At 35.2% G+C, this 18,755-nt stretch overlaps 3 protein-coding genes across 4 annotated transcripts; 2 read left to right on the top strand and 1 right to left on the bottom strand.

The window, feature by feature from the left end:
• Window positions 1-30: 30 nt before the first annotated feature.
• On the bottom strand, window positions 31-4,885 carry LOC149732637 (cytochrome P450 2C5-like). Of its 2 annotated transcripts, none has more exons than XM_089882479.1 (10): window positions 4,411-4,885; window positions 3,441-4,173; window positions 2,933-3,078; window positions 2,472-2,574; window positions 2,304-2,413; window positions 1,952-2,073; window positions 1,756-1,880; window positions 1,200-1,344; window positions 949-1,112; window positions 31-565 (listed from the first exon to the last, which is right to left on the bottom strand). In XM_089882479.1, exons 2-10 carry the CDS (start codon window positions 3,729-3,731, stop codon window positions 257-259), a joined length of 1,515 nt encoding a protein of 504 aa, XP_089738605.1. In that variant the 5' UTR covers window positions 3,732-4,173; window positions 4,411-4,885; the 3' UTR covers window positions 31-256. The 2 variants fall into 2 exon arrangements, with proteins under 2 accessions (XP_089738605.1, XP_089738606.1); XM_089882480.1 differs by having other exon boundaries at window positions 3,441-4,138.
• Window positions 4,886-10,984: 6,099 nt separating this feature from the next.
• On the top strand, window positions 10,985-11,797 carry LOC149732636 (prefoldin subunit 5-like). Its single transcript, XM_089882507.1, has one exon. It carries the CDS (start codon window positions 11,055-11,057, stop codon window positions 11,526-11,528), a length of 474 nt encoding a protein of 157 aa, XP_089738633.1. The 5' UTR covers window positions 10,985-11,054; the 3' UTR covers window positions 11,529-11,797.
• Window positions 11,798-11,818: 21 nt separating this feature from the next.
• On the top strand, window positions 11,819-17,384 carry LOC149732635 (WD repeat-containing protein 70-like). The gene is made up of 13 exons (XM_089882475.1): window positions 11,819-11,978; window positions 12,082-12,130; window positions 12,220-12,340; window positions 12,595-12,785; window positions 13,152-13,305; window positions 13,652-13,774; window positions 14,293-14,424; window positions 14,819-15,003; window positions 15,332-15,470; window positions 15,864-16,044; window positions 16,122-16,241; window positions 16,586-16,748; window positions 17,075-17,384. Exons 1-13 carry the CDS (start codon window positions 11,837-11,839, stop codon window positions 17,205-17,207), a joined length of 1,833 nt encoding a protein of 610 aa, XP_089738601.1. The 5' UTR covers window positions 11,819-11,836; the 3' UTR covers window positions 17,208-17,384.
• The last annotated feature ends 1,371 nt before the right edge of the window (window positions 17,385-18,755 follow it).

The following is an 18,755-nucleotide window of genomic DNA, read 5'->3' as shown; positions in this document are numbered from 1 at the left end:
AACTTTTTACATTTAAAGTTATGAGCCCTCTCATTAGAGCTGTGCTCTCTTGTGTTATAGTCTGTACAGGTTTTTTTACAGTAAAATGAAAGGACAACTCTTTTATGCTCTTAAAACTGTAAAACAATTAGCAAGCCCACAAATGCAAAAATCAGTTTTAAGGTTATGTACATTTAATTATGGTGTTAATTTTTGTTTAAACTTACATTATTAATGCAAGTTTGTTTATGTATGAATCCCATAATTTGCACTTCATCTATCGTTCAGTTAAAATAACTTCACAAGATTCTGGGCTAAACAACAAGCAGTTTACACCAACCAATGATGGCAATTTATCAGGGGGAGCTTTTACTTCAAATTTCTGTAATATTTTTGTGACAAACAAAAATATTTCCATTTTTGCCAGAGGTTCTCCCGGACAACTCCTTGGTCCAGTTGAAAATGATATTATGTTGTTACTGGTAAAGAATTTTCCATCTTTGCTTATGTGTCTGTACGGGTCAAACTTAGAAGGGTTGGGCCAAGCTACTGGGTCATTGTGAACGCCCCAAATATTGGAGTAAACCTTTTTGAAACATTGTAAATGAGAGGAAAGAGTAGTAGATGGATGGAACTTATACACCACCCGTGACGAGGCAAAGACAGTTGTTACGTGATAGATGTCCTGTTTCATACACCTTGTGCTCGTTACGAGTTACACCGTATGTAGCTTTGTGAGTGGTTATTTAATGGAAAGATATGTTCTATTTTTTGTATAAATGTATGACTAAGAATTCAAACACTTCCAAAATGACCACTGGGTAAATAATTTCTGCCAAGTGTCATACCGATGGACATAGGCTTACAAGGATAGAAGCGACCACCTTGATCCTGTAACTTCTTAATGACAGGTGTGCTTACCATTGTGCTAGAAAGCAGATAATAATTGACTAGTAAAACTCATGTTACCATTGTTCCTTGAGGAATGATATAACCGCCCAACTCAACAGTGGCTTGTGCATAATGTTGTATTCCAATAGGAGCAACAATCTTGCATCGAAAAGTCTCTTGGATCACAGCACAAGTAAAGGGCATCCTATCTCTATGTTTGGTGCTTGGGGCTCCGTTAGGCCCTACCAACAGTAAATTTCCAATTTTAGAAACAATATCCAAATGTTGAAATTAAAGGGAAAATATTTTTAAGTATTTTAAGGTCTTACCCATAACATCATCAATTTCTTCGATGACTTTCTTTGCATGTTCTGGGTGATGTAGTAACATTATTAATACCCATGATATCATTAAGCTGCTTGTTTCAGAACCAGCAGTAAACAGATCTCGAACTACGACCACCAGTTCATCTTCCTGTAAGGAAATTCACATTAACTGGAGAGGTTAGATTTAGGATACCGTATCTAAAGTAAAGATGTGGTTTTACAATTAAACATTATTGGTTTACTTTGGACACTAAAATAGAATGAAAACCTGTCCCGTCTTACTTTAACCTACTGTATGACTGTAAGTGTTTGTCTAAGCACAAACAGGTTCACAATGGTAGCAGCCTTTAACTCAAACTCTGGACTGAACCAGATGCGGTATAATCACTTTGCTATGGGAGGGACAAATAATGAATATAACTTATTACATACTTGTATATATAGAACATATTCGTTATTCAAAGAAAGCGCGTCATTTATAAAATGTAAACCCTGTGTTTGAATATTAAGTTAGAATCATTTAAAACATGTAATTAAAAGTGAATTCTGGAAATCTTACCAATAAAACTTTTCGTTTGCTCTCCTTTCCAAATTGTTGCTCGTATAAGAAGGCGTCAATTAAATCTCGAAGGTTGTTCTTGTCAAATGTTTTCTTGTGTTCTTCAATGACACCCTTGCAATATTCTGCCGAATGTTTAGGTAGTATTTTTAGTATTTTATTTTGAATTTTAAGTACTTGTATGTAATTGCCTTACCCAAAGTTTTTTTTACTCGTTCTATCATTCTTTTATTAGCGCCACGGAACCATGGTAGGTGTTTTAGACCAGGAAAAAGGTCAATGAGAAGTGTCAACTTTGCGTCATCCGCTTCACCCAAGCTAAATTTGGAAATACTGTTATAGTTGCTTTGACCTTGGAAGCGTACATTACTAGATACATTTTAACCCAACAAAAAATAAGAGGGGTAGAGTCACGGGGAAACAGCCAAAAAAGAGGGGGGTAGTTGAGGTGAAAACATCTGGGGTAAAGGGCGTGGGAAATCTAGCCCTGAATCCACTTAACATGCAAGTTTAATAAATACCGAGTTTGGTTACACAGTTTCACTCACACTTTTTGTATATTGTTAAGAATTTCATGATATTCTTCATCTTCAAAGTCATGGCGTCTCCCACAAACAACTCGTCCAATGATGTTTGAAGTCATTACATAAAAATAAAGCTGAAAATAATGTTACATAAATTTATTCTTCGAAAAACAATAAGAAATGCTATATTACCTTAAGTTCAATTGGTTGGTTTGTTTTATTTTTCAAAAAATCGGCAAGTAGTCCAGCTTCTTCGACTATTTGATCTTCAATCATTGTTCTCCCGACTCCCCATCTGTATCAATACATTGTATAGAAGTGTGGGGGAAGATGGGACACATTTTTATTCTATTTCGTCCCATTTGGTAGTAAACAAAGAACATCCAAAGAAATATAAAACCGTATCCTCACGACTCCCCTAGACCGCTGTTAATTGTTAAAAACACTATCAGGTTATTTGGATAGTATGTGCTAAAAGTGTCCCGTCTTCCCCCACACTACGATGTATGCGACTCTGGTTTAAAAACGAAACACAGGACGTAGTAGTATTTGAGTTTGCCTTTATATTTAATGTATTGTAGTCATACACCTTGGCATTTACGCAGAGCAATATAGATCCTGATCTCGTAAACTTATGCCATACAAATACTTACTGGGAAAGAGTACGCACAACAAATTTCCGTATGATGTTGTAATCTTTACCATACTGTTTCAATGCCAATCCTTTATCTTTTGTTACTTGCTTAAAGATTGTTGTTCTTGGTCTACCACTTAAATGTTCACTCTTATCACAAAATGCCTGAAACAAAATATTAGTCACACGTACTGTATTTAGTACAATATGCATGCCGTTGTCGTTGTATATTTGTTCCGATCGTTGAATTTGTATACCCGGCGCTATTCTGCATGCACAGCAACGTCGGAACAAATAATACCAGGCCTGTTAAATACGGACCGCCTGGAAAACATTCCGGGACAAAATATTATTAAACACATTTTGCACTGTTTCAAGGAACGTAAACGTCGTAACTGAAACGTTTCCAACGAAGGGTCGTGTTAAAATTGGACCGGAACAGTATATTTGTTCTGACCTACAGCGCATGTGCAATAGTGCCCAGTGCAAATTCAACGGTCGCTATCTCGACACCGTAAATCATTTACCATTTTAATAGCCTCCGCAGTATTTAAAAAGACTCCGTCCTCCATTCCCATCCGGGCGCACATGATTGGTCCATATTTTTCTAAACTCCATTTCTTTATAACTCTTTCAGGGAACTCACCCATAAAGGGTATCACCCCAAGCAGGGGAATTCCCCGCGGACCCGGTGGGAGACCATGCGGTCTTCTCCACCAACGAAACAACATAGCCACACAAATTGCCAGAACGGTAAAAGGGTATGGACCAATTGACGCAAAAATATATTGAAGTGTGTAAACCATGTTTTCGAACATAGATGAGATTACTACCAATAGTTAAAGCTACTTAATAAAAAAAGAGCTCTTTTATTAAAATATTTAACAACGAGATGTTTACAATAGGATGCGGTCTGATTTATCATTAACCAATTCCCATTTAATTATAACATATGTACAAGATCATATGTGTCTGAACCTTGGATTACATCTTATCTAACCACACCGCGTATTGGCTCATTTTGAGTTTACATACTTGATCATAAAACTAGAATATTGCTATATACTTATCGTATGCATTGCCCTCTTACATGCACTGAATGCTCTAGAACTTAAACGCTGAATTGCAAGTTCACACAAGCGCAAATGGCAAGCGAATCGACTGTGGTTTTGTGACGTCTTTATCTCCTTCGCTGCAGATGCGAGCTGGCGATGATCGGCTTTGCCTCAAAAAGTAAGGATTTTTGCCTGAACTGTTTCGCTGTAAATTATACGGCGGGGATATTTTTCAGGTTAATAAAAGTGTGAAAACAAAACATGTTGTAGCAGAAACACTAGACTGTTAACTAAACGTAAATTAAGTGAATATAGCGTGTGGTTAGGTGGTTATCGACTATAAGGCCAACGTTAACGAAAATTGAATTAACACAGTTCAATATTACACGGGTGTGTTCAATACACAAATTAGATTGTAGAAACCATAATAAATCGAACGAACCTATATGGAATATAGTGCATAGAGTTCTATATTCTTTATTTATATTCTTTCCTGGGCACTTTCTGCCAAGGAAATCGTTGCATATTTACGCAGGAACCGTCAAAGTTTATTTCAATAAGGGTCTAAACTTTTTTGTGACCGTTCGGTCCTGCCACTTTTTTCCCCGGTCCTGCCACTTTTTTTTCCCGGTCCTGCCACTTTTTTTCCCCGGTCCTGCCACTTTTTTTTCGCGGTCATGCCACTTTCTTTTCCCGGTCCTGCCACTTTTTTTTCGCGGTCATGCCACTTTTTTTTCCGGTCATGCCATTTTTTACCCCAGGTCATGCCATTTTTTAACCGGTAATGTCACTTTTTCGACCCGGTCATGCCTCTTTTTTGTTGACTCCCCTTTAATTTCCGCTTCTTTACTGTATCTACCGTACATCTACTCTAATTTTCCCGCATGTTTTCGCGTCGCCATTTTGTTATCTACTTTCTCAGATCTGAACGAAACAAATTTATTTTGATGATATTGTTTCAAGTTTAAATAACTTGGAAGCTTTATTGTCAACAATTTAACAAAACATTTTGTGCATCTGAAGTGAACTGTTTATACCAAGGTGATCCTAGAATACAGATATTCTAGCGGCCATTTTCGATACCTTCTACTGGTGCCACCAACCTAAAATTTGGACACTGTACTAACTAGACCCCAGCGGTACCGATTCTGAAATCAAAAATTAAAAATTCGGAAAAATATTAATTATGAATATTAATATTCGTCATAAAAACATATTTATAGACTTTTCGCACGCACCAGCTTTGAATATGTTGTAGCGCTACTTAATAGCTACAAAACGAAACATTTTTTTTTTCAAAAAAATGGGGGCTTGGGTATGAAATATTAAAAAGTATGACCATAACTTGAATCATATAAATATCAAATTTTCAATTTTTTTTGCAAAAATATAACTTCCGCATACATCTATGTTGGTCACTAACATATTTTTGCCATTAAAAAAATAAATAATTTTAATTTTTTTTTAATTATGAATATTAATATTCGTCATAAAAACATATTTATAGAATTTTCGCACGCACCATCTTGGAATATGTTATAGCGCTACTTAATAGCTACAAAATGAAACATTAATTTTTTCAAAAAAATGGGGGCTTGGGTTCAGAATACAGACAAGTATGAGTCAAATATCTCAAATCATATGAATATTAAATTTTCTAAAAATATTCGCGAAAATATAACTCACGCATACATCTGTGTAGGTCACTAACATATTTTTTCCATTAAAAAAATAATTAATTTTAATTTTTTTTAAATTATGAATATTAATATTCGTCATAAAAACATACTAATAGAATTTTCGCACGCACCAGCTTGGAATATGTTATAGCGCTACGTATTAGCTACAAAATGAAACATTAATTTCTTTAAAAAAATGGGGGCTTGGGTTCAGAATACAAACAAGTATGGTCATAACTTAAATCATATAAATATCAAATTTTCGATTTTTTTTGCGAAAATATAACTTACGCACATATCTATGTAGGTCACTAACATATCATTCCCATTAAAAAAATAATTAATTTTAATTTTTTTTTAATTATGAATATTAATATTCGTCATAAAAACATATTTATAGAATTTTCGCACGAACCAGCTTCGAATATGTTATAGCGCTACGTATTAGCTACAAAATGAAACTTTCCTTTCTTCAAAAAAAATGCGGGCTTGGGTTCAGAATACAGACAAGTGTGAGTCATAACTATAATTCCTTGTTCATATATTTTATTTGCACGAACGCAAAAATTATACATATAATAAAAAATAATATAATAAACAGTAAATACGTACATTCAAATGTGATGCTTTGAATTTAAATAAAGTCTTCGACTGCCGCACCATTTACTTTATCCTATCCGTACGTAAGTACAGAAACATCGAGAATTTAATTTATTTGTTTCAATTAATACAAAAGGTTTTTTGTTCTTGAAGCCTCTAAGATTAGGGTTTGTTCTTTAATACGATGCAGAATTAATAGAAGTACGATGCAGAATTAATAGAAGAGTAAAATGTGAGGAATAGTGACCAAAGATTTAGTGATCTCCTCGTTGTGTGTTCGTTGATCATCGTCGGATACCTGTAGAATATAACTGAAAACACATAGTTAGGCAGTAAACAAATTATTCAGAACAATTGATACAAAACCATTTAACGCCGATACGTTTAGCCTCACTAGGTATTTCCTCAGCGACGCAGTCAAAATGGAGCCATTTCTTGCACTTAGAACAACAACAACAACAACATGTTATTGCAAAACAAATGTTTAGTTACAAAAACAACTTTTGTTTTTTAGTTTGAATAAAAAAAAGTCAATGAACGGTAAAGTGACATAAGTTATACGAATATTCTTCACAATATTTGACACCCATCCCCGCACCCAGTTAAGGAAATTAATGTTTTACTTTTTAGTTATTTAGTGGAACTATTAGATTTCCGATTTTAATTTGAAACAAGATGGTATTACCATGCTTTTATGACGTAGGTTAATAGCCATATTGAAAAATCTTTGGGTGTTTTGGTGAATAAAACTTGTATAAAAAGAACCGTGGTGCAGTACATAAACTTTTCCGCATTTATTTATTTTTGTGAATGACATGTATGTCGATTTATGCGCGTATAATTTTAGCGTTCGTGCAAATAAAATATATGAACAAGGAATTATAGTTATGACTCATACTTGTCTGTATTCTGAACCCAAGCCCCCATTTTTTTGAAGAAATTAAAGCTTCATTGTTTAGGTATTACGTAGCGCTATAACATATTCCAAGCTGGTTCGTGCGAAAATTCTATAAATATGTTTTTATGACGAATATTAATATTCATAATTAAAAAAAAGTTAAAATTAATTATTTTTTTTAAGGAAATAATATGTTGGTGACCTACATAGATATGTGCGTAAGTTATATTTTCGCAAAAAAAAAATCGAAAAATTGATATTTATATGATTTGAGTTATAACCATACTTGTTTGTATTCTGAACCCAAGCCCCCATTTTTTTAAAGAAATTAATGTTTCATTTTGTAGCTAATACGTAGCGCTATAACATATTCCAAGCTGGTGCGTGCGAAAATTCTATTAGTATGTTTTTATGACGAATATTCAAATTCATAATTTAAAAAAAATTAAAATTAATTATTTTTTTAATGGAAAAAATATGTTAGTGACCTACACAGATGTATGCGTGAGTTATATTTTCGCGAATATTTTTAGAAAATTTAATATTCATATGATTTGAGATATTTGACTCATACTTGTCTGTATTCTGAACCCAAGCCCCCATTTTTTTGAAAAAATTACTGTTTCATTTTGTAGCTATTACGTAGCGCTATAACATATTCCAAGCTGGTGCGTGCGAAAATTCTATAAATATGTTTTTATGACGAATATTAATATTCATAATTAAAAAAAAATTAAAATTAATTATTTTTTTAATGGGAATGGTATGTTAGTGACCAACATAGATGTATGCGTAAGTTATATTTTTGCAAAAAAAATTGAAAATTTGATATTTATATGATTCAAGTTATGGTCATACTTTTTTATATTTCATACCCAAGCCCCCATTTTTTTGAAGAAAAAAATGTTTCATTTTGTAGCTATTAAGTAGCGCTACAACATATTTAAAGCTGGTGCGTGCGAAAATTCTATAAATATGTTTTTATGACGAATATTAATATTCATAATTAATATTTTTTCGAATTTTAAATTTTTGATTTTAGAATCGGTACCGCTGGGGTCTAGTTAGTACAGTGTCCAAATTTTAGGTTGGTGGCACCAGTAGAAGGTATCGAAAATGGCCGCTACATTATCTGTATTCTAGGATCACCTTGGTACTGTTTATCAAACATTTTAAATCACATTATTTACATAGAATTAAGCGTATGCTTCATGGAAAATAAGGTAAGAGCATTTTTTGTAAAATATACGAGCGTTTTTAAAGTTTAAGTAAACTTAATCTTATTACAGTCATTACATAATACATTACCATGTCGAAAACATTGCATCACAAGGAAAAGTGCAAAGGAGAGTTAACGTAGTCATTATCATTGCCATTTATGTGAGTGGGTTGTTGGAAGAATAGCTACACTTGCAGACCAATTATTAAGTTGCAAAAAAGTTGCTAAAAGTGGTAAGTCTAACTGTTTCTATAATATTTTTTTTCCGTTAAACCTAATGTTTCCTATGGTTAAATATCTACAGCAATGCTATTGATTTAATTGTATCCAAGGTTACCATACACTCTATACTTCTAAGATTTGTCTGTATGTTTTGCTTATGCGCAATTATAGTTTTACTTCTTTTTAGGGGAACATTTTTTTTCATTAGGCGCCAAGTTTGGAAAAATTTTGAAGGTGCCTAACGTAACGTCATAATTAAACTAAGCGCCATAGGCATCGCTTATCAGTATCGGGGTATTGTTAACCACTCTACTAAAGGAGGGAAGTCGGGAAAATTCCGTTACTAAAAGGAGGGAAGGAAGCAAAATGGAAGGACGGAAGGAAACAATAATTCCTTTGCTTAAACCCCAAAATAAGTGGAGGGACGGTAGGAAAACTGGTAGTAAAAAATAGTTTCCCTCTGTCCCTCTGCCCATGGGGTTTAAGCAAAGGAAATATTGTTTCCCTCCGTCCTTCCATTTTACTTCCTTCCCTCCTTTTATTAACGGTATTTTCCCTCCTTTTAGTACTCAGTTTCCCTCCGTTCCTCTGTCCCTCCGTTGTCCCCCAATGAATACTTTGTAAGTGCTTAAACATAACGTTATACTGCTCCGATTTAGTGATTGGTATGTGACCGCTGGACAGCTTAAGCGTTATTACCTCGGTATCTAACGTGTTTCAAAATTCATGACTTCCGCATCTCTGGGAGTCGGCGCCAGTGCATGTAGATATCGTTGTGTTAGAACAAATTACTTATTATCGGAAATCTTATTTTATTTTCTGTCCTTATGTTCTTAAAACTTCAGAGCTATGGTAACCCTGGAAAGATTTTTTGGAGTGATTTTATTGCATTGTAAAATTTAACTTAATGGATTAAGTGGTGGATCCCAAACTGTTTTGAAACTTATAAAAATATTTGAATGCAGTGCTTGCTCATTATATCTTGTTTAGTTTATCATAGATTAAAATGACACTACAGGAATATTGGCCAAATCGATCTTGTACTGCAGATTCTCATATCCGCATTAAGTATTGTGTACCAATTCACCACGAACAGTGATGTCGAACTGAAGAGTCAACGCAGTGTTTCACAATTAACATGCATTACTGAATTCGAACGCAAGCACAATCAGGATTACTCGATATGCGAATGTGGCAGATTAACGCCTTTTGCATGTCATGAATGGCTTGCATGGTACACAGCAGACAATTTTCTAGTAGCGCGTTCACCATGTTAACGGCCGTTACCAACCATCTAAAAATATGCTGTGTCTATAGCTTTCTTGTACTACAATGTGTGAACATGTACAGATGGATTCCGAGCGAGAACTAAGTGCCAACTATAAAGTTATAAATTTATTTTGTATAGATCTTGGTATTTATTGAGTTCATGTAAATGCATATACTTTCTAGGTCTTACAACCTTTAGATTGTGGCGCAAAGTCTAGATGGCACGTATTCAGCCCTAGCACCAGCATAAGTTTGCCAGTATAACATTGCTGTCGTTGTAGTATGTGTGTTGTGTCTATCGCCCTTACACTGCCAAACTGAAAAAATAAAATATATTTAGACCATTTAAGAATGATCTCTGACATCTGTCAATGTGGATTTAAATAAGAAATTTGGCAGGACCGGGGAAAAAGTGGCAGGACCGAGGAAAAAGTGGCAGGACTGAGGAAAAAGCGGCAGGACCGGAAAAAATAGTGGCAGGACCGGGGGGGGAAAACTGACAGGACCGAGGAAAAAATGGCAGGACTAAGGAAAAAATAGTGGCAGGATTTGAAAAAAAGTGGCAGGACCGGGAAAAAATAGCGGCAGGACCGTGAAAAAAAGCGACATGACCGGAGAGGAAAAGTGGCAGGGCCGGGGAAAAAAAGTGGCAGGGCCAAGAAAAAAAGTGGCATGACCGGGGTAAAAAAGTGGCAGGACGTACCGGCCACGCTTCTGTCACGACCTCACCTCGTTTATTTTCAACTTCCCGCCAAACAGAACAGTGGTGTGAAGTGTGATCCCGCGTTAACTGCATAGATAGTGGTGCTGCTGGTGATTAACTTTACTAATGCCTGTGGCATAAAAGGCGGGGGAAATGGGTCATTTGAGAAATAACTAGGATTTTAAATTGTCCCCTTCAACCTCGCCTGCTTTCTAATTGCTGGAATTCCGTTGTTTCCGTCAAACAGTTTCGCATGCTTTTTCGGATTTCAGTTCTAAAATTTCTGTTTCTTTTTTAAATTGCTGTGGGAATTTTTGAGAGGTAGTTGGTAGAAATTGCAAAACATAGACTTTTAGATGCTTCATAATAGCAAGACTAAAGTTATAAACGTCAGAATTAAAAAAAGGCAAATAAAACAATCAATATAAATTTTCTTGTTTTTCATTGTTGCTGTTTTAGGTTCTTCTATTTAAATTTTCTATTAAATTGTCTCAACATGTCAGCAAAACAAGGACAAGAAATTAATTTGACCACTCTCCAGTTGCCACAGCTGAAGATGCTGCATGACCAGTTTGACAGTGAGATTGAATATCTCGCTAGTTCAATGCAGTCTTTAAAAGGGGCACAAACTCAGTTTGAATCGTCAAAACGTTGCTTGTTAAAATCCATGACCCCTGAAAATGAGGGTAAAAGTGTTCTTGTACCACTTACCAGTTCCCTATATGTCCCAGCGAACATGGTGGATACAAATAAAGTTTTAATCGATATTGGTACAAATTATTACGTTGAAAAAAATATTTCCGAAGCTGAAGAATTTTTCAAGCGGAAATCTGACTATGTGAAGCAGCAGATGGAAAAGTTCCAACCAATTCTGCAGCACAAGTTTAAAACAAGACAACTTATAGTTGAAGTTATGCAGACAAAACTTTTGGCTCAATCCAAGCAACAAAAGTCTGATCAAAAGAAATAAACTGAAACAAAAGTCATTATGCTTAAATAAAATATTTAATGCAGTTTTTATTATTTCATTAGAGTATTCATGTTTGCGCCTCAATTTCAAAAACTGTTCACTTGCATGTTTCAAACAGGATTTCATGTTTTTTTAATGTATCAGACAAAAATCCATATCTATATATATGGCCATTTAGTTTGAGTAGATTACAATAATTAAATTTTTGCATCGTGAGACTATCTTGGGTTGCGCATTGTCATTTGTTAATGTAGTTTTTGTATGTTAGATTCCCAAAGTTTATGTAAAGTTTAGATAAATCTATAAAAATGAGTTCAAATTCTGCGGGAAAATCTATGGAAGAGGTCATGGGGTTTGGAGGTTTTGGAAAAAAGGCAAAATCTTTTGACCTTCAAGCAATATTTGAAGAAACGAGACGTACTGCTCAAGAAAGAAGCAAGAAGAATCTTGGTATTTAAATATAATGTATTTGTGTAATAATTAATGCAATATACTGTATTTCTGACTCTCACATATACACTTGTAAAATCATGAATTTAAAAATATTCTACAGAGCTGAATAATATTGCTGTACCAACAAAAGAGAAACCTTCAGTATCTGAGTAAGTTGTATTTTTTTGTATTTATCATATTTTAAAAAACCTTTGTAAAAAAATAATTGTATTAAATTAAAAAAAAAAATTATTTTTAGAGAAGAAAGTGATGAAGATGCGACTATAGGACCTCCCATGCCGCCTCCGGAATCATCTGGAAACAAATTAAACAAAGAAGATACTGATGACTCTGATGAGAGTGATGAAGAAGAGGAAGAGGTTATATTATTGAATGTATTATTGTATATTATGTATTTTAGTCTTTTTTTTTGGTTTATGTTCACTTTGGTTTATTTTACAATGTGGTTTCTAATAAAAGTAAGATTGCAAAATAGTAGACCCGGGTTGGTTTATTTACCACTTGGTTTTCTTTTTCTAATAAAAATAAGATTGCCCAAATAATATACCCACTGTGGTTGGGGAATTAAAGTTATAGACTGATTGTCTTATGTCATGTATTTGTTTTGTTTCAGCCTGGCACTTTTATTCCAGCCACTCATGAAGTTTCATTAAAGCACGGTACGAAGCCCGTTTCTTCATTAGCACTCGATCCTTCAGGTGCAAGACTTGTAACTGGCAGTCATGACTTTGAAATGAGATTTTGGGATTTTGCTGGAATGGATAGAGCTCTGCAGTCATTTCGACATCTTACTCCATGTGAATGGTAAGGTCTACTCTGTAGGGATGAGTGAGGTCCTTAAGAGCTGGGATTTAGGCCAGATTTGGCCCATTATCCCAACACTCTTGTACGTCCGAACTGACGTGCTTGCGATATCAAAGTCTCTTATTCATGTCCCGACTAAGTCCCGATTTTTGACCCACAGGACTCCATACAATGGTATTTGAACATTAATCAATGTGCTGTAGCCTGTTACAGTGCCATGTAGTAAAGTTAAGCATATATATATATTATTATATATAAAAATATATAAAACAAAAAAATCTTAACATTTATTTTGTTTTATTGAATTAAATAGAATGTTAAAATACTTTTAAAAATTAATTATTAAAAGTAACCTACCTATTTCAGTCACCACATGATGAACTTAGACTTCAGTTCAACTGGTGAGCATATACTGGTTGTTGCAGCCAACTCACAAGCCAAAATATTTGATCGAGATGGATATGAAGTTCTTGAATGTGTGAAAGGAGATCAATATCTTAATGATATGTACAACACAAAAGTAAATTTAAAAAATCCGATTTTATTTTTTAACTTTTCGAAGTATAGTTTATTAGTTTGTAAAACACAAAAGTAAATTCTAAATCAGGTTTGAATTTTTAAACATTCTAAATATAGTTTGTCAACTTAAATATGGATATAACACATGTCCACTACCATGTTGTTAATAGGCTTTTTAGGCTGGTGGTGCATTCAATTTTGCTAGTCAAGATTTTTGCTCAACAACATAAAAATATTTTGTTAAAAACCCTGCCCTATTCTGTCACGATAAAGAACCTTTAAAATAATATATAAAAAAATAAATAATATATATATATTAATATTATATATATTTATAAATTTTGAAGGGTCACAATTCCATGCTAAATGGAGGATATTGGAATCCCAAAGTAAAAGATGAATTTCTAACTTGTTCTAATGATGGGACAATTCGAACATGGCTGTTAAAGGATGAAGGAAAAAAGTGCCAGGTATTTTAAAGTCTAATATTTCTAATGCATAAAAAATTGTGTAGTTCCGTTGCATGTGGTAAACCAGAAAATTTAAGTGAAATTTGATATATTTGAGTGATATTTGTTAATGATATATAATCTATATATATCTTTAATAAACAAAAAAGGTACCGCATAAAATGTTGTTAACATAACAAATAAAACTATGGCTTCACGCCTTCACAAAAATATTAATATTATGAATGCCAAGAGTTACTTCAGGTAATCAAAGGCCTGATATACAAATGTTTAAAACCAGTTATGAATATTTAAAAAAAAATCTTTTTTTTATAGCAAATAATTTGTTTTAATTCATTATCTCATACTTTGACAAGTACTAATGCTACTGTATTAAAACTTTGAAAATGTATAAACAAAAAGTCATTTTACTTGTTAACTATCCAAATTAAAAGTATGTTATTTTATTTTGCTGTGTTAGTAAAAGACTATGTTAATTTTTTTGCTGTATTAGTGTGTTAGTAAAATTGTCTTTTCAGACTATAAGAAAATGCAAAGATAAATCTGGTAGAAGGGCACAACCTACGTGTTGCTGTTACAGTAGAGATGGTAAATTATTGGCAGCAGCCACCAATGATGGATCCATTTCATTATGGGATGTTAAAATGAAGGTATGACATGACTGCAGATATTTTATATAAAAAAAAGATTGTAAATGTAACTTATTTACCCTCGCATGGCAGGGCAAGGACAGTCCTTATAACACGGGTGTTCTGTTTCATACATGTCATGCCTGCTTACCTGTTACCACGTATGTAACTTTTGCAGATATTTGGTGAAAATTTGATTCTTAAATGTAACTTATTTACCCACACGTGGCAGGGCAATGTCAGTCCTTATACCATGGGTGTTCTGTTTCATAAATGTCATGCCTGCTTAGACTTACCACAGATGTAACTTATGAGTAAATATGTTTTTGGATTTTTTGTTTTAGGTATGGCTGATTTTAGGATAATTTATTAGTGGCCATGCCGTGTAACAAAATTTTATCCCATTCCGTTTCAGGTGCACACAACACACGTTGTACGAAACGCTCACACCTCAGGCTCTGATACTTCCAGCATTAGATTTGCCCACGATAATAAAACCTTTTGCACCAGGGGTGGGGATGACACTGTTAAACTATGGGACATACGCAAAATTAAACACCCAGTGGCTACTGCATGCGATCTTACCAACTTCTTCCCTGTGTAAGTTGAAGTATTGTCTAGCACCATGGCACAATGGTTAGCAGTTAACCTAGAAGTCTTCTCGCTGCTACTACTGTGGGCATTTGTGTCCTTGGGCAAGACACTTAGCGACAATTGCTTCAACCAAGTAGTGAGTTGTCTAAGTTGTCAGTCATACAGAAAAAAACTCGCACATAAAGTTACATACATAGTAACTCGTAAGCTAGCACGAGCTGTATTTAACGGCACACCTGTGTTATAACTACTTTCGTTTCACATATAGCAACCGTTGTTTCCTATTTTTATTTCAGCTGTGTTCTAATGTAACACAAACCATTTTTGTCACTAGGACGGATTGCATCTTTAGCCCCAACGAGAAATTGTTAATGACGGGAACGTCAGTGAAGCGTGACGCTGGTCGGGGAAAGATTGTGTTTATGGATCGAACTGACCTTGAAATTGTCAACGAAATTGAAGTCTCAGATTCGGTATGTTTAATTTATATTTCTGCATTAAAACAACCTCAAGTGTGGGAGTGACTAAATTGGGACATGCGCTTCAAAATTGATAATAATATAATGTGTGTAATTTCGTTATGGCACAGGTGTTCTGTTTTATACAACTCGTGCCCGCTTACGACCTATTACAAGTTACCACGTATCGGTATGTAACTTTTGTGATGACTATTTTGTCGTTTTTTTTTGTATGGCTGTTAGTTTAGACAACTCATTAGTGACCACTGTGTTGAAACCACCGCACCAACCAAAACCTACATGGTAACACGAAAGTAAAACAGAAAACTCGTGTTATAACAATTGTCGTTGTCCCACCACGTCAGGATATAGCAAGTAACATTTGTTCTAAAAATCTGTATGTTACAGAGCGCCATACGATGCTTGTGGCACCCCAAGCTTAACCAGATAATGGTGGGGACAGCTGACGGAAATGTCAAGATCTTATACGATCCAGAGAGAAGCGTCCGAGGAGCGAAACTCTCCGTGGTTAAGAAGCGAAAGAAATTGAATCAATCAGAAGTTTTCATTCGTCATAAGATTATAACACGTAAATTTAAGATTAATTTTCTTTCTTTGTATTTTTTTCGTTTTTTTTGTTGTTGCTTTTAAAACTTTGTCCTTCAGCGTATTCACTGCCGTTGTACCGCGAGGACCGAGAGAGAAGCACGAAGAAACAGGAGGAAAAAGACCGAAAAGATCCGATCAAATCACACAAACCCATGGCCCCCTTATCTGGACGTGGAGGTTGGTTGGGTGATTCTTTGAATATGAAAAATCGGCAACAGTTTTGGCCTAACTTTTTTATATTATTGTTAAATAGATTTATTCAATTTAACTTACATTTCAGCTGCTACCATTGTGGAGGGCGTATGTGTCTTTTGGGCAAGACAGTTGTCGCTAACGGGTTATTCAAATTATCAATAAAAAATCTAAAATAAAAAATAATCACACACGAAGTTGCATGCGTGGAAACTCGTGAGCCTGCACGAGGCGTATAAAACGTAACACTCGTGTGTTACAACGACTGTCGTTGCTGCGCCAAAAGAGAATACAGAAATTGCATAACATTCATTCATTTATTTATTCAGGTGCTGGTGGTAGGTTAAAGGCCCACGGCAGTACATTGGCTTCTTTCATCATGAAATCAATCGCTAAAGACACTCATGATGACTCCAACCCACGTGATGCAATCCTTAAACACGCAACGGCAGCAGAGAGCAATCCAAAATGGGTCTCACACGCATATGCAAAGTCAGTATCGATGAATATTGCGTTTATATATAATTAATTATTGTCTTGTAAATTTTACTCCTGTAAGTCGCATTACGGCTTTGTACGGGCGTATTTCATTAAGTAGAAAGCTTTTACATTACCACTAAGTAATATCGTAACACTGTAGGTGGTGTGGTGTAAGTATTTAGTGGTTTATTTATTACTGCCTGTCCCAACTTGAAACTATGAGTTGGGAGCGGCCGAATTGATTTCGTCACATTACGTTTAATGTTCAAGTAGTAGGCCGTGCGGATGACGTCCGAGCTTACACCGCTAATTATGAAGTTATTTTTTTTGACTGACAGGACTCAGCCCGAGACCATTTTCCGCACGAGTGACGACAGCCTATCAGAAGACGAGGACAGTCACGTGATTATTGGTAGCAACAAAAAACCTGGTGAAGAAGACCCTTCGTCCAAGAAAATGAAACCTTCCTGAACGGTGGTTCTCTCGTAATACATGGTTCTGTGACGTCACAAAGGCTCGTCTGTGACGTCATGAATAGCGAGGAAGCTTTGAAGTTGATTGTGGGAGGGGAAATCCCCCCGTATCGGGCATTTCTTCTCACATGTAAATGCGTTGTAACCGACATTACAATTGTCAATGCAAATTCAATTGTTTGTATTCTTTCTTTGCTTCTTCAATTAGTCGGTTGTGAGACGTCATTGGGGTTCCGCTGACGTCATAGTTGTCAGATTGTTACAAAATGTTTGCTGCGCAAGTGTCTTCCATTACGATGGTTAGAACGTGGTGATTGATTTTGTGGATTATCGATTAGAAAGTGGGAACCATGTCACTTTGAAAAGTTTTTAAGCTGTTCATCTACCCTTGCGCGTCATAATCATCAATTCTTTGAAAGCGAAAAGCCGATTTGTGACGTCATTTCGGCCGCAAACCAGACGCGCTATTTGTATTGTATGATTTATGGTTAAGACTTACGAAGTTTTTCCATTGGCCGGGCAAGAATTACACGAATGTTACTCAGCAAATTTTTGAAATATTGAACGAAATCAAACACAAAACGATCATTTGTGCTAACCTGCGTCAATGGACAAGCGTTGAACTAGCTTCAACATTTGCTTTGCATTTAGACATACATACAAATCAATTGACAAGTGGTTCCTTTATCCAATCTGCGCAAAACATCTCGGTCTACTAAACGGTTTCACTCACAAAGGCGCTGGTTGTTATTACCAGTATTTTTACAATGTAAAATACCCTGTTGTTGCGGTGTGTAAGAACTTCAAGGTAACTGTCTCAGCAGGAGTAAGTTCAATATTGTTTGTCTCTGCGTTGGTAGGACTCTGAATTATGCTCTTAACAAGGTTGTTTCACACCCCCATGTCAGTGCGGTATGTTTGATCTGGTTATTTATTGTGAGGCAAATTTATAGCACGCCATATTTCGTGTCCCGGAACACTTGTGGCGCAACATTAATCTCACTTTACGTTTTCAAGGTCTCTCCAACTAAAGCCACAGCCGTTTTATATCATTTTTTCAAAACTTTGACATGTGCAGCAGAATCAGTTGGCATTAATTCTCGATTACCCAACTCCAGCTACGTCACAATCCTAACTATGCGGTTACATGCACAGATGTCATTCCCAAAGGCCGACAGTTCAGATTTGATGTGGTTGTTTGAACCCGTGACGTTTTGTGGACATTGCGATAATTTGTGGTCGTTCATTCCACCTGCTCGCAGCAACTTCTGTATAACATTGGCTTCAAACTCACACGCAACAAATCTTCTCACGTGTGATTAATTGCTCGGTAACTATAAAACATATGAGTCAAGCACACTGTTAAAAGATATGTCGGCCTAGCCTTTTTGGTGAAATGAACAATATACAGAATTTGTATTTTGTGTAACTCCGGAACCAAATGCGCACAGCGGAAATTTCCGAACATTGCAAATTGTTTCGACACAGTAGAAGTAGATTATATTCAGATATTGCATGGGTGGTCTCATCGTGTGTGGTTTGCATG

This window comes from Ciona robusta, chromosome 8 (genome assembly GCF_009617815.1).
Source record: "Ciona robusta chromosome 8, ASM961781v2".
Taxonomy (NCBI): Eukaryota; Metazoa; Chordata; class Ascidiacea; order Phlebobranchia; family Cionidae; genus Ciona; species Ciona robusta.
Note: the sequence above shows the minus strand (reverse complement) of the source record. Positions and strands in the feature narration are given on the sequence as shown.

Bases quoted from the DNA above. Each gene is read 5' to 3' on its own strand.
- LOC149732637 (XM_089882479.1), bottom strand. From the start codon at position 3,731: ATGTTCGAAAACATGGTTTACACACTTCAATATATTTTTGCGTCAATT. The intron at 2,074-2,303 runs GTGAGTGAAACT...TTCCAAATTTAG, and splicing joins CTTAACAATATACAAAAAGT to CTTGGGTGAAGCGGATGACG. The intron at 1,345-1,755 runs GTAAGATTTCCA...ATTTCCTTACAG, and splicing joins GCAAACGAAAAGTTTTATTG to GAAGATGAACTGGTGGTCGT.
- LOC149732636 (XM_089882507.1), top strand. From the start codon at position 11,055: ATGTCAGCAAAACAAGGACAAGAAATTAATTTGACCACTCTCCAGTTG.
- LOC149732635 (XM_089882475.1), top strand. From the start codon at position 11,837: ATGAGTTCAAATTCTGCGGGAAAATCTATGGAAGAGGTCATGGGGTTT. The intron at 16,045-16,121 runs GTAAATTTAAGA...TTTGTCCTTCAG, and splicing joins TCGTCATAAGATTATAACAC to CGTATTCACTGCCGTTGTAC. The intron at 16,749-17,074 runs GTCAGTATCGAT...TTTGACTGACAG, and splicing joins GTCTCACACGCATATGCAAA to GACTCAGCCCGAGACCATTT.